Source organism: Gadus morhua, chromosome 7, assembly GCF_902167405.1.
Source record: "Gadus morhua chromosome 7, gadMor3.0, whole genome shotgun sequence".
Taxonomy (NCBI): domain Eukaryota; kingdom Metazoa; phylum Chordata; class Actinopteri; order Gadiformes; family Gadidae; genus Gadus; species Gadus morhua.
The window spans coordinates 23558187-23573992 of NC_044054.1; the positions used below are offsets into that span (position 1 = coordinate 23558187).

Here is a 15806-nt window from a genome sequence, read left to right on the forward strand (position 1 = left end):
AACAGACCCATTTGCTTTTGTTGCAAAAAAAAAGCTATATATTGATTTATTAAGTTTTTTTTTAGTCTTTTTTTTTATAATGGTCATAACTAACACGTTATCGATGTTGATTATTTCAGTTCAGTTCATCTTTAAGTGTTGAATAATTTGAGTATAGCAAAAGGGTATGGGACGAATGACATCTTATTTGGAAAATTCCTTTCTATGGCTACATTTTAGGCTGTGTCTGATAGAAGGCTACAATATATCGAGTAGCAGCAGTCTGCAATAGAAAAACTGTCATTACCAAGACTATTTTGTTACCCACAGTTGTTTGTTTCAGCTTATAAATTTGAAAATATTTGTTGAGCTTGGGGGCTGGAAAATAATTCATCATGCTGTGTTAATTATAGTCATGCCCTGGTTATAATGGCCAATGAATTTATACAAAATGAGTATGTTGTGATAGTGTGCTAAATTGTTTTGTCGTAATCATTCATATCCTTAATAAGCTATATCACACTGAGGTTTAATCCAATTTGCCCTGAAGTCAAAACATAGCATCAGTAGTTGTTTTAAAACAACTATTGCAGTCAACATTAAATTAAAGTAAGATACAATTTGTTTGTTTTTATCAACAAGCATTCAAATAGACACAACTACGTAGTTCTCTTTATTTTTCACTACCTAGATGGCTGGTTAGTGCCAGGGCTCTACTGATCTACCCAAACCCCCAAATTCTGCCGACTAGCACCAAAGGGTGAATGTCACAGCTGTCAGCGCAGAGTCAGTGTGGCGATGCTAGATAGAGCACTGGAGGCTAAAGGTCTAGCATTCATTTTAATTTGCGACGGTTGTCTCATCTGCCCTGTCACTTACGTTGTGTCGCAACGTACACTGTAGCATTTCTGCCCCCCCCGGTCCACAAACGACTCAGAGAGTAGGAGGAAGTGGGGCCCGGGCTGATTGCTGGGATGTTACGCGCAGACAAAGGGCGGTGCTTCTCAGGGCTTAAGGAGTCTTTGAGGACAATTGAAGAGCGCTTTTCATCACACGAGCAGCGGCAGCGGTTGAACATGGGTTTAGAAATGTTACGGATTGGGCTGGCTTTCTATGGAGAAAAGCCAGAGAAGCCGAGACAGTGAATAGATACCCCATAACATTTACACATTTATACGTTAAGTAAACCTTGAAGGCAGCTTTTGAATATCTATCTGCCTTTTTTTTTATTCATGTATTAGTCCGTGGCTGCCTTACTTGTAAGATAAAGCAGATGGTTGTGGCGATTTGAGAAACCTATTTGCAGCCCCCCCACCAACACCCCCCACCCCCCACGCCTCCTACTACAGTATGTATGCATATATATATATATATATATATATACTTGTGCAAAACCTTGGCTGATATTGACATCATTGTGTTTTTCTCCACACACACACACACACACACACACACACACACACACACACACACACACACACACACACACACACACACACACACACACACACACCCCTTTCGCCATTCTCTCTCTCTCTCCCTATCTCCAGTAACAATGTTGTCCTTGAAACGGACGAGAAGTACAGCCTGAACGAGGATGGCTCTGAATTGCTAATAAAAGATGTCACCAAAGTGGATGAAGGAGATTACACTTGCATGGCCAAGAACAAGGCTGGGGAGAAGGAGGAGGAAGTCAGCCTGAACGTGTTCGGTAAGAGAATTTCTCTGTGTATGTCTAACTCCCGCTTTTTCAAAAGGTTGAGCCAAAGGTCACGGCGTCGTACGTTCACACTTTCCGAACAAAGCGTATACCATTGGGCAGTATTACAGCCACTTTGTCAAGTAATTCCAGATAGCTTTTTTTTTTTTACTAAACCATTTTTTCTCCATTTAGTGGTAAAGCTACTGGATGGGAAATGGGGCATGAGCCCATATTGCACAAAACTGAACAAACCAACACAAAAAAACATACACTATATAATCCCATGCAATGATAAACATTGATGGACAGAGTACAGTACTCAATAATCAAAGGACGAGTCACGCTGCCTTAAATACATGCCTAAAATACAAACAGTCTTCCTAAAAGAGAGAGGAAGTTCAGTGAATTATTCAGTGTTCTCTGTATGTAATGGGTTTATTTGTCTCCTTGTCAGTGACCCCCAGGATCACCTACCTGAACAACCAGACGGCCTCTGAGCTGCAGGAGCATGTGACTCTGACCTGCGAGGCGTCCGGCGAGCCTACACCCGCCATCACCTGGAGCTTTGGCCCGCGGGTCTTCACTGAGAGAGAGCAGGTACTCACCCTTTAAAATCATTCAGCTGCGTGGTTGGGTGCAAGGGATCTCCAAACGGCGTTTTTGTCAAGTGCAGAGAAGAATATAAAAGCGGTTGTAGTTTTGTGAGTTGTAAAAAAGAGAGAGCGAATGAATCGGTGTAAAACGCACCTGCCCTCTCTCTTCCATCCCTCTCCTCTCTGCTCCGTCCCTCTCTGCCACCTCCCTCCCTCCCTACCTCTGACCCTATGTTTCTCTGCCGTTGAGATGACAAGGCCATGTGAGTGAATGTGATGTGATTGACAGGCAAGATGGATCTCCCGAACCAATCAGGGAAGAGATGCACTGATTCGCCAGAAATTAGCAGGGAGCATGCTTAAATCGAAGTTGTAACACGGAGACGCAGGCACTCCGTCAACCAGAATAGATGTTCTCACAGAGCATTTCCCGCACTAATATATCATAAGTAATACTGTGTTGGTTTTAAGTCTTTGATGATAAACACAAGATAAGATCAGGAGGTTTTTCATTTGTTTTTTAAACCATAGTTATACCTCTCCTTAACTTACTTGCTTGCAAGGTTTAATAGCATTGACATCTCAATGGGCTTTCGCCTCACGGACTGTTTCGACAGCTGTTCCTGTATCCTCTGCATTGTATCTGCTCACATCAGCACAATGCCAACAGGTTATTCCGCAATCAATAAATAAAACAAATAAATATTGTGGTTTATTCAGATGAGAACCCGTTGGAAGACTCTCTTCAGGGGGGCAATTCTCTGCGATGAAAACAATAAATGGTATTAATCCTTCGAAATCACTACTTTATTTCCAACTGCATTGCTTTTGGAAATTGAGTCGGACAAACAAGGCTCTTAACGCTCTCTTTAATGAAGCTATCCATTAAGTTATTCAGTATTTGCGAAACGGATCGGTTCCGCGGCTACGGGCCAGGATCGTCACAGAGATACCCGTGATGTATGGTTAGCAACACCTGCCTTGTGACATCCCCGCGGGGGGATACGGAGGCTGAGGCGCTGCTACGGAACATCTGTGCCCTACTCCCGGGGGGGGGTGGCTATATTAGGATCTCAGCTGGCCGGTACTCTACTGTACTGTACTGTACTGTATGAGCTGTTCTTCCAGGCCGGACCCCGGAGCAGGGGACGATGCACAGGGAATACCAAAATCCTCGGTCAGAGTGTTCACTTTGACGCCAGGTGGGTCGTGACCCGGCGTCCATCGTGACTTGACAAAATCGATGGCGATGTTTAAACATTCAAACGGCGGCCATTTGAATTCAATTCGTTGTACCCCAGTTAAGTATTTATGAGCACAGCCCCCACAGATAATCCAGCAGACACACCATCATATATAATGTATCTATCGAGCACTCTCCAGTATCCCTGTACACATCCACTTCAAATACTGGGAATACTATGCCTCAACCAATAACGTTCCTGTTCCCTTAAATTCGTCTGTGTGTTCACACAGACGTTTGTGTTTGTAGTTATTTGTACCAGGAGGAAGGGATGTTATCAGCTATGTATCCCCTGATCAAAAGACAACACGTGCGACCTCCACGTTTTCACTCCTCTCTTGTCTTTTCCAATTATGGGCGCCATCTATCATAAACAGTCACCAGAATCCCACCATGCTGTGCATCTCCCGAGCCTTGTGTGTGTGTCTGTGTGTGCCCCTGTGTGTTTGTGTGCATGTGTGTGCATGTAAGAGAAGTTGGAAATAAAGAGACGGGTTCAAAAGAGTTAGTTCACAGTCCATTCGCGTCCCTCTCCCTTCTCTGTCACTGTCACTTTTGATTTAGCGGGACGCTGTAATCTCAGAAATCTCTTTTGATCATTGGATAATGGCTGTCCCTAATTTTTATTAGCACCGAGTTGCCCCATCACACATTATCATTGCTTCTGCTGCCTTCTTTCTTCTTTAGAAAAGTGACTGACTCACACGTTGTCGTCCGTTGTGGGTCCATTTGATTTATCAACGACGACCATGTCTCATCAACCACAAAACGGAAAGAGGGCCATTCAAACGCATTCATCATCGAGGCACGGTGTCGGAAATGATAAACATATGGGTCCTTTTGAATGTAGCGTCTCCATTTTTATGCTCTGTCTGACATTAGTTTATTCATTTGTATTTTTGAAGTTATTATCAGAAGAGGGCGGCATGCAACAAGGTGCTATAACAAAGTAATTATAACATGGAACATCCTAATGAGAAAACAGGGAATAAAAGATTATTTTAATAACCATAATTGCATAAGTGCATTTTTCTCTCCATTCTCAGTGGCGGTGGCTGGAAGCATGTGCTCACTGTCACTATAATAGTTTGAACATTTAATTGTTCAGAAGCTTTCATGATTCATTTAGCAAAGAATAGACAAATACAATGTTAAACTAATCTTGTTGAAATGACCCCAGTGTTAGATTTCTTATGATGTTGTTATAAATATAAATATATTATTGTGACTTAATTGAAATCCAATTTATATTGTTTTCGCTCCCATGCATTTGGCCCTGCCTAAATTGGCCTAATTTAGTAGAAATCCAAACAATGTAATAGGTAAACCTGATAAAGCCTCATCTTCTGTTTCAACACGGGCCTTTTCATTTGAGTTCTGTGTATTTGCCCTGCCTGTTTTGTCATTTCTTTCATGTTCCCCCTGCTGCTGCATGTTATTGTTTATTTTCTGTTTATCATTTCCAGGCTTCTTGGACTCGACCAGACACTTACGAGGTATGGCTACTAGATAGCGTAGCCTAATGCTAGCTAGAAAACCCCATTAAAAACCAACACCTAGAGTTTTTTGTAGAGCAGACCTATTCTAACTCCTGTCCTGGGCAAACCACGTAACAAACTTGCCCTCATGTATGTCAATGTGTAAAAAAAATCATTTTTTGTAAACTTTGTGAACTCCCAACAAAATCGGAACAGCAGGCACTTCTATTTGGCTGTGGTCATAGTTGGCGGGATCCTTTGTGCTATTCCCCCTCCTGCCAGGGTCAGGTTATTTCACAGACTGGTCCCCTGGTCTTCATGTCAGCCAGAATAAAGCACCTTTTTCCACGAGAGGTGACCACCGCACCTATATTTAGTAGGCCGGAAGTTTCGAAAGTACTTTTCCACGAGCGAAGCGAACAACTAGCAATGTGTCCGTCAAAAAATGACGTCCCACCTGCGGCTTTTGCCGTTGTGTTTTAAAAGAAACGAACATCAGAAATACAGAACAGCTAATGCAGCTTGGATTCAGAGAACTGCTTATGAAAATCCGCCGCTCATTGAAGCTGCTGCATGTTCGATCATATATTCATTGCAGCAATTTGGGGGTTTATTTCCATGAGATGAGCACTGTTTGCATCACACCAGCCTTCGCCCCTTATCACCATGGAGGGGCGGACAGACCACTGCAATTCAACTTCTCACTGGAAATCGGTGCTTAACCACCAATTTCTTCCTTAAAAGGAGAAGTTTATTTAAATAGGGATCAAATATATGGATTGGAGATGCTCATTATAATAAACTGTTTTCATCAAACGGCCGAACTAACTTCACTATCGATATCAGTAATTAAAACATTTCTAGTGTGTTCCCTCCTTGATTGTCTTAGATTCTCCCTGCTTATTAGCATGTATTGTAGCTAGTTACTAGTTGTTAGCAGTATTATACTAGCTGAGCTAGCTTAACTCCAAATGAATCCAACTGCCACGTTATATTTCATCTATACACATTAAGGGATTTGTATTAGAATAGAATGCTTAAGAGTCATGTTTTCTCTTTTCTCTTGTCGGTAAGGTGAGGAACAGTATGCCTATTTTATTTTATATGTTTGTTTTTTAAAGTGCATTTATTTATTTGTGTGTGCATATGTGTGATTCACATTCTCGTTTTTGTTCCCATCAACTCTCTTCTGTCTACTCCTCTATGCATGTCTCTCTTTCAAACATTGTTAATGCAATGCACACTATGCATCCCAACATAAAAAAGGAATAAGTAATCTAAGCATAAGGGAATATATTACCGTATGCTAATAAGAAGAATGTAATTTATTTTCCTAACGTCATCTCATTAAAGCAAAACCTTTAAATTAAAAAAACAAGTTTAGACGAAGGTAACATTAAAACGCCATTTTAAAACTGCAGCTCGGGGAATACAGGTTTGACCGGATGAAAACATGCGGTTCCATTGAGAGTGAGAATGGAAAGGAAAACAACAACAACAATAACAACAAAGGCTACCACCCTTAAGGCTGGGCAGGTGGGGGCTTGCGGGACTGGGAGTGATGGCTTTTGTTTTTGGTCTGTGATTGCAGCTTTGAAGGGAAAGGTTAATTCCCCTGGCAAGTTAATGAAAGGCAATGTCCGAAGGGCAACAGATTTTTCACAACCAAGTTACTATTAGAACAGTGAATGTTTAGGACGATAATCATAATTACAAGAGGGCGCAGACCTGTACTTCGGTACATAGACACAATAAATCCCTGCCATACAATGTGTTTATGTGGCATGCGCCCTGGGGTGAACTGAGGGACAGAGTGTAATGATAACAGAGCATCCATGTGGTGTGTCATCGACGAAACACACACACAAACACACACATACACACACAAACGCACGCATACACCAACACACAGAGGTCCATCCCAGGTGCTCTCGAAGTGCCATCACAATGGAGAAAAATTACTTTGTTGTTGTGGCTATTTGCCAAAATGAAATATATAAAATTGCCATTTAATAGCTTCTACTGCCGCTTAACTGATTTAACAACATTTGCAAGCCAACTCAGGGATTATGTTTTTCGTGGCCGCTCGTCAACCGCTCTGTTAAAGCATTTTTCATTTTTCTAAATAATTTGTTAGCAAATTCCTCCATTCAGCGTTCCTACAGGTAGCAAATGGTTGTAAACAAATAATTAGAGCTTTGTGTGTACACGTGTAGTCATTATGGAATTGCCCTGGATTAGCCATGGACCAACCCCCCACCCCTAAAGCGCACACACACACACACACACAAATACAAACACACTTATATAAACGCATGCACACATGCAGACATAAACACACACACACACACACACACACACACACACACACACACACACACACACACACACACACACACACACACACACACATACAAATGCAAACAAACACACACAGACACAGACAAACACACATACACATACACACACACAATACCATGATGACAAACACACACATGCACACACAGCTTGTGGCTGTGTCATTGCAATCGCAGAAGATTAATGTCGCCCTTTTAAAATGTTCCCGGACACTCCTCCTCATACCCCTCGGCCCTCGCTCACCATAGCAACAGCTGTATTCCAGTCACATCTGCATCCCCTTGACTGTACCGCTGATCTGTGTAAGAGTAGCTCGTAGGTAGATGTCTTTCTCTTTGCGACCTTCGTGTCAAACTGCAATTTCCCCAAAATGAAGGATTGGGGGTATTTTTAGTAGCTCTGATTTGAGTCAAACCGATGCATTTATTTGCACTATCTGTTTCTTTTCCGCTGTGTCCTTCCTCAATGTCCTTTATGAAGGACTTGGTAACAACCAAATAGGGTTCCCTTTATTTTTATATTTGTTTCTGCCAATGGCCCAATCTGTAAAAATGTTTCATTAAACAATTGTCCCAAAAGATTTTATGTTGGCTAAAAGTGCTGCTTGACCATAGCATTGTGGTAATTTAAATTCACTAATTTGTCACACTTTAAGGATTACATTAAGGATTGTTTGTGTAACTCATATGTTCCATTAAGAATGAAGAAAACAATTACCTGTTTATTATACAGGTGAAAAAAACAATTATTTTTTTTCACCTGTATAATATTGCGGTTTGCAGGGAAACTTTGTCGGTAGCAATGTAGCTCATTCTTTCCCCTCTTTTGTAAAATGTTGAGGTGCTTCAATTCTGCCTTTCTCTTTGCAGAGCTTGGATGGAAACGTTGTCGTACGGAGTGACGCACGGGTCTCCTCTCTGACCCTAAAGTACGTGCAGTTCAGCGATGCTGGCCAGTACCTCTGTACTGCTCGGAACCCCATAGGCCAGGACAGCAAGAACATGTACCTGGAAGTCCGCTGTAAGTCCGCCTACACACTACACCTATTAATATTCACTGTAAAATAGCTCACATAACTCTTACCGCACACTGTAACAGTGATTTGGGCATCAAGGCCATATTTTCTTTGCCCAGTAATATTGTATGAAGTGAATACAAGTCGTTATGTTTAATTTAACCTTTGCTGGTAAATATATACCTGTTTGCTGCTGTTTCTTTATCTTTTTGATGAACCTCGTTAGAAATGTGTCCTTGCGTCATCTTCTTCTTTGAGCGTCTTCCATTGGACGGTCCTTGGCGTGCTAAATCCCACAACATGAAGACGTTTAGCCAGACACGTATCCAGAAGGTGTTCGTTCTTTCTCACTCCTGATACGAACTGATACAGTAGTATATTCAGCTGGACGCATCATGTTTCTAGCCAATGCCAATGACGTTAGCCAAGGCCGTTCAACGATTCCCAACAAACCACTAATTACCGAGACTTCATCCATTGTGTGCATTAATAATACATCGTATTTAGCTTTTTCGTAATCTCTCATACGTTTGAGTGGGAGACCAACGGCACTTGATCTTATTTTGCAATATCACAATCTGTGTTGGTGAGATGCCAGGTCTCACAGAAGCTAATGAACAGCTAATTGGATTACATTCACTGCCCACCCCTCCCCACCCCCCCTCACCCCCAAAAACGCACACACATACACACAAAACACATCAGCAATTTGTGCCTAAAGCAGATAGGAATCTGAATGGGCCGCTAATAGAACTGTCGGCGTAACAGTTGGCAGGAGTTATCAAGCAGTAATCAGGTAGCTGAGTTGGTGTTGCTTAGCAATCATCGATGGCAGTTTGGGGAAAAGAAGGTGCTTTGTCTTAGCAAGCCCACCAATCCCCTTCCTTCATGGCCATTGCGTCTAGGGAAACCATTTTCCAATCAAATGCCCAGCATGCCCTCATTAGATGTGGTGCGGGCGTGTGTGAATGTATGTATGTGTTTGAATGTATGTTTGTTTGTGCGTGTATGTGTGGGTGTGTGTTTGTTTGTGTGTGTGTATGGGAGGGTGCATGGGTGTGCATGAGTGATCGCTATATGATTGAGTTGGTTCTGTTGATTAGGATGACAACTAGTAGCATTAAAATCATGTCATGGTCCTCTAAGCAGCCACGCCTGTACAATTATTATTAAATATAAACATTAAGTTGTATATATATAATTATTTTTGGGGGGCTGGCAAACTCATCAGAACATTGCGGTAACGACTTCAACGGGAATCAAACTTTCCAGTCAGAGGTCGCTCGCTGGCTCTGCGTCGTCGATAAGGTCCAGGGCGACTTCGATCTGGGAGGTTTTTAGTGGTGGGCTGGCGGACGGAGAGGCTGACTCAGTCATGTGCCCTGGGAGACGTAAGAAGACGCTACAGAGGGGAAGGGTCAAAGGTGAAAGGGCCGTGTGTGTGTGTGTGTGTGTGTGTGTGTCCGTCAGTTACGTCATCTTGAAGCTTATGCCGTGTGTGTGTGTGTGTGTGTGTGTGTGTGTGTGTGTGTGTGTGTGTGTGTGTGTGTGTGTGTGTGTGTGTGTGTGTGTGTGTGTGTGTGTGAGCAAGCTGATAATGTGAGCAGAAAAAAGAGGATAGCTAGGCAAAATGAAAATGGAAGTTTCATTAAACCTTGTTATGCCAGGCTACGAAGATGATGATGATGATCATCTGAATTATTCAAATTGTACATGTTGTTCTTCGTTAAATATTCATGTCAATTGGTCAAAGAGCCTATCTGTAGCCCAGATGTATGATAAATTTATTTTTAAATTGAGAAATTATGGTCTGAAATTGCAACACAAATATTTCCCTCGGTAAAATAACCGCGCATGAAATCATTCATATGATCCCAATATAATCTTCCAAGACCGGAATTGAAAAATAAATGTTACATACAAACATCTATCTCTATCTCGCTGCAGGTATAAATTGGACCATTAGAAAACACTCAAGTGACAATTCTTTTTCATTTTTGTATCTGCAGATTTAAAAACAATGCCAGTCTGAATTTCCTAAATGATGCCAATAATAATTTTCTCTGCCCTGTGTAGACCAATCTCTACTCGGTGGGGGGGGCTCTCCTCTATTAATCCCCGCAACCTTGCATCACGTGCCAAGAAAAAAACCCTGTTGCCTGGTTGCTGCCTTATTAGACTCTCCGGTTCAGACTACCATTTGGTCTGGTGTGCTGACCTTCCTCTGCTCCTTCTCCAGACTCTCCTAAGATCCAGGGCCCGGTGACAGTGTACACGTGGGAGGGGAATTCGGCCAACATCAGCTGCGAGGTGCTGGCCCACCCGGGGGCCTCTGTGGTCTGGTTCAGGGACGGCCAGCAGCTGCCCTCCGCCAACACCACCAACATTAAGATCTACAGCACCCCCACCGCCAGCTACCTGGAGGTTTGCCCCTACCCTGTCACATTCCCTTTCATGGGTGCTTTTTTAATTGCCTGACTGCACATCAGATGGAAAGTCATGACGTCCACTGTACGTTCATTATACAGATAAGATATTGCTTTTTACAGGAATCTTCTGTGTATTCCGTGGGTATCTGCCTTTTTATAATTGACTATTAGGATATAAACATGGAGCTGGAAACTAATTAAAATGTCTTCTCTACTCCGATGAATGTGACGTTGAATGAATTAGGATTGGTTAAATACAGCATTTCACTCAGCAGCACAGATGTGGCATACAAATGTATTCATGCTATCGGTGCTGCGATGTCTTTATTAGCATCGTGGCTTCTCAAAATAATGTCACACTTTAAGTGGTGTGTTTTGGAAAGGAGTGAAATATTTGCCTTTGTTTTTCCGTTGGCCCACGTATTTTAATTAGGCAGCACGTAACGTTGCAATACGAATGAATCAAGTAGCTTTTTCCCCCCTCGCTCACACCACACCATTGCCAAAACATGATGATAAATGAAAACCAAACGTGCATGATTAATTCCATTCATACGTGTCGCAAAGGCACGCAGATGCAGCACCATTTAAATGTGCCACAAATTTCAGCATGGTGTATAGTAGGTAATCTGCACATAATACAAACATTTTATAAAACAGCCAGCCTTCAACATATCATACGATGATGTACTAAAAATTATGCAAATTAGCCGAGCGCGCAACAGTGTGAACACTCCAGCACACACTTCAAAGCAGACGGCCCTAAAAAAACTATAATGACAAGTTAATTTTATAAAAATGTGTTATTATTTTTCAGCTACTATAGTTCACTTTAGTCATTTATTGACTTCTATTACATACTGGCAAATTGCAATTATACTTTAGCTTCAGGATCTTAACATCATTTTCAGTGAGAAGGACAAGTGGAGGAAAGTTAGAGCAGCTATAAGGGGAATCTGCATCAACCGTGGAGAAACTGCCCTTTCTAACAAGTGTTGGTGACATGCCGCAAATTGCGCTTGTTGTCTATGTTTCGGCGCTGTCTGAAGAGATCTGATTTCAGTGTTTTCTTTCAAAAGGGGCATTTGTTAAGGTGAGTTAGGCCCCTTTCAGGCATAATAGCTGTAGCTGTCTGTACCAAGTGAGGGTGTGATATCCAAAGCTTGGTGACCAGAAAGAACAGAATAGCTGAATAAAACATTAGGAATTGTCGCAGGAATAAAGGATCAGAGATAAAACGATACGCCTTGTCTGTGTGCCTTGCAGATCACCCCCGAATCCCAGAACGACTTCGGAAGCTACAACTGCACAGCGACCAACGTGATTGGCTCAGAGTCAAAAGAGTTCCTTATGATCCAAGCAGGTTTGTAAACCAGAAACTTTTGTCAAGCTTTTTGTCTTATCCTAACCCCATCCAAACTGAATGTTAATCTGCCAGACATTCTAAAGGAATGTAAACCCCAAAAATGTTCTCAGTTGAAAAATGGTTTAGTTTGGTCCCACAAAGTGTTAGAACCTTTCTGTGTTATTTTTGGACAAAAATGTATAAAGTGGTTAAACGGGGGGGGGGGTAGTTCTCAGTCAATTTAGGAACTCTGCCACTTCAGGCTGAAAACACTTTTACAGAGTGATCGTTTTTTTATTGGCTGTGCACCTTAGCTCGACTGAGTGTGGGATTTGAGTTGACAACGTCTGACAACGCCCCTCGCATTTGCTCCTGTGGATCTCAATGTGTTATTTTTAAGGAAAATCTTTTTGACTGTCACAACGGTTCACATCACATCTTTTTAAACGTCTTAACTGCTGAAATGGCGGCTTACTTAACCTTTAAGTAGTGAGTAAGGACAAATTTTACACTAATTTGAGAATACATCTGTTATGCTTTGCCACTTATCTTGTCGGCTTATCCTTTATTTTGCCACATTTTCTTAGTTGAATGAATGATCTGGGGGCCAGGCGAGATGGTATTCAAACCTAATCTTCATGTCTTAACTTCATTGTGTTAAATGAATATGACAGAACTGCCCCTGTCATATTCACAATCACACCTCATTCATTCACTTTTTTTGTGAGCACTTTGTGCCCTCGTTATTTACATTAACCTCAACCGCCAATTTATTATATTTTTTGAAGAGTATTCAAAAATATATAAATTCTAGGCTGCAGAATTTAGGCTTCTTAAAGAACTATGGTAGCCTTTGAAAAGATTTCCAACAATTTCCAATAGAAAACGCTAGTTTGGGCGCGAAAACTCATGGGCACAGTACGGAAGGATAACGCAGTTGTGATAAAAACAAAAAAACATACCAGCTTGTAATTTGCGAGGTGCAAAAGCAAGCCTGGCGATAAGTACCACAGGCTTAAGACTGAGATTGGATCTGGTGAGGTAATCACATGGGAATCATGTGGAGCCCATGTGTCTGATAGGAGCAGCAGGTAATAAGGTTGGCTTGTTAATGAACACCTCCACCAACCTTATCAAATTCACAGGATTATCTTGGGGGGGGGGGGGGGGGGGGGGGGAGAATAACCTCCCCCTCCCCCCCCCATGCATCACGCCTCTCTGAGTCTGCATCACACCTGCATGCCTTATGTATGCACTGCGTCTTCCCTATTTTCTTAATGACTGTTTACATCAAAACTTAGATTTTTCTCATTTGGTAACTTGGCTTTTGGCAATTTCTACGAATGTATCCTGTTTAGCAAACAGCGCTTGCTTCACGCTTTTCCCTCCGTGATAATAGGCAGGGCGTTTTGGAGACATTTGTTTGAGTCATTTGCATATGAATGAGCCCCTGATGTGGTGTTTAGTATTGCTGCCCTAGCCATTGAGTGCATGTGCAAGGCAAAGCAACACGAGCACAACTCAGCAACCAGATCTGTCTCTGCCGCAATCAGAGGCACAAAGCGTCTACATGCACATATGCTGGGTTCAAGATGGCTTGTAAAACCATCACAAATCCAGCTGTACACCTCATAACCTGTGCTAGCTCAGACTAGAGCCATTCCCCTCAATTGAATGTTTTCCCATTAGAGGAATATTTATATATATCCTGTATCATAAACATCGCACATACTATTCCACTTCCAGGCTATGACGTGTGCCTGAGTATCTACCATTTCCCTGAATATACCGCATGAATAAACACTGCTAAAAGAAGCATTTTACTACCACACACTTACCTGTTTTTATGATCCTCCGCTTGTAGTTCCTAGACCATGACATTTTAATAGTTTTCCCCCAAATTGTCATAATCTGTGTGTCATGTTAATGGCCTCTCTGTCTAACGATAACGAAGGAGAACGAGCTGCCAAGCTGGTAACATAGTGAGCAATGTTCTGAACCCAAGCCCCTTCCTGTGTGGTGCTGCAGAGGTGCCCTCGGCCCCCACCGTGGAGGGGGTGGCTCCCTTCTCCAGCACGGCCATGGTGAATTTTGAGGAGCCCGACTCCAACGGCGGAGTGTCCGTCCTCAGGTACAAGGTGGACTGGCGCCAGCCCGGACAGGATTGGTCCAGCCGGGAGTTTGAGGTTGAGACCGGTGAGTCACATGATCAACTGTGTTTTTGTTGTTGTTTGATTTTCTTTTTCATTTTATGGTGGTGTGTTCGAGATGCCTGCAGGGAGGGTTTTGATGCGGTCGGTGTTTCTGGCTTGTGTTATTGCAGAGAGAATAATGGCTGTGGGTAATGGTTGGGGAGAGGTAGTGTTTGGTTGTTTTCTTAAAAGACGTTTAGTCTACATTCAATTCAAAGATTTATTTACCACACAGCCAATGCCGGTGGAACTTACGGTATGTCAACTCAAAACCAAAACAACACAACAGGACAGACGAGGACAACATATTACTCAATACATCGACAGACAAGACACAACACAAGAAAAAGAAACAGGGCAATTACAGCAGTTGAGAAAATGAGAGAGTATTGCGAGTATTTAGGCATTGCCACATCGTAGGACATTGTAAAATAACTTCCATAGCTGCCTCCGATGTCACTGCTGCTCAGATTAGTGCTAGCATCTAGCGTCTGGCTGTTTCCTGGAAGCATCCGGGTGATTTGGTAGTCCTGACGGTCACATCAGCCAATCGTTAATCAGGCTCCTCTGTCATCTCAAGGCCCAGGAGTCGGCCTGTCATGTACTTCTATTCCTCTGGGGAAATGGAGTGTTTATACATGAATCCAAATTTTGCTCTGTTCTATACACAAGTATATATTTTTTATATAATTATATTAAATTGACATGTTCAAATCCAATTAGCCTAAAATCTGGAGACACGCAGACTTACAAATTGAGACACGCAGATTTATTTATTTTTTTTCCATATCTTCAAAGACATTTTTTCGACAGCTCCTTTTCCCGGCCCCGTCTGCACAAGTGCATCCACTTCTCTCTCTAAACGGAGGCCCATTCTCCCTCCACCTGCATAAATACACACCGGGAGGCCACACAGGACACGGCAGAGGCCAGGAGTGCTGTTTTCCAACCTTACCAAATTTATATTCTCCGGCTCCCACCACCTACATCTTTCTGTTATCTTTTTCCTTCGCGTGTCCGCCGGGAATATTATGATTTTCCATGGCAGCGTGTCCTCGGTTGACCTCGGGTTGTCACACGATTGAATTCGACCCCGACTTCGCTTTGAAAAATCTAATTGTGTTATAGGCGGCCGTTTCCTTAAGGTGTGACAGAAGGTGTTCTTTGGAGCTCACGCTGTATGCATGACATCACTCTGTTCCGCCAGGTACCAACCAAATCATCCTCACCGGCCTGAAGCCGGAGACTGCCTACGAGGTCAAGATGGCCGCCGTCAATGGCAAGGGAGACGGCGAGAGCAGCCCTTCTACCCCGTTCACGACGAAGCCAATCCGTAAGTACCCCCCCCCCCCCTCACTCCCCACTGTGCCTCCTCAGGTCTGCCCGGCAACCCTGACGCGTATTTCCAGCCCTCCCCCGCTTAAAGTGCTCCAACCCCCTCCTCCCGTCCCTCTGCATCATCCATCTCCTTC

At 42.8% G+C, this 15806-nt stretch overlaps 1 protein-coding gene across 17 annotated transcripts in view; it reads left to right on the forward strand.

Moving 5' to 3' along the window:
• The window catches only part of ncam1a (neural cell adhesion molecule 1a), a 174214-nt gene that overhangs the window by 128018 nt on the left and 30390 nt on the right, over nt 1-15806 (forward strand). For 11 of the 17 annotated variants that reach the window (XM_030361338.1, XM_030361336.1, XM_030361337.1 and 8 more), the window contains exons 7-14: nt 1530-1690; nt 2136-2278; nt 4984-5013; nt 8223-8373; nt 10608-10792; nt 12064-12160; nt 14171-14338; nt 15542-15667. In XM_030361338.1, coding sequence (XP_030217198.1) covers nt 1530-1690; nt 2136-2278; nt 4984-5013; nt 8223-8373; nt 10608-10792; nt 12064-12160; nt 14171-14338; nt 15542-15667 — 1061 coding nt within the window. The remainder of the gene's footprint in view (nt 1-1529; nt 1691-2135; nt 2279-4983; nt 5014-8222; nt 8374-10607; nt 10793-12063; nt 12161-14170; nt 14339-15541; nt 15668-15806) is intronic. The other 6 variants (XM_030361341.1, XM_030361354.1, XM_030361349.1 and 3 more) reach the window with 1 other exon arrangement.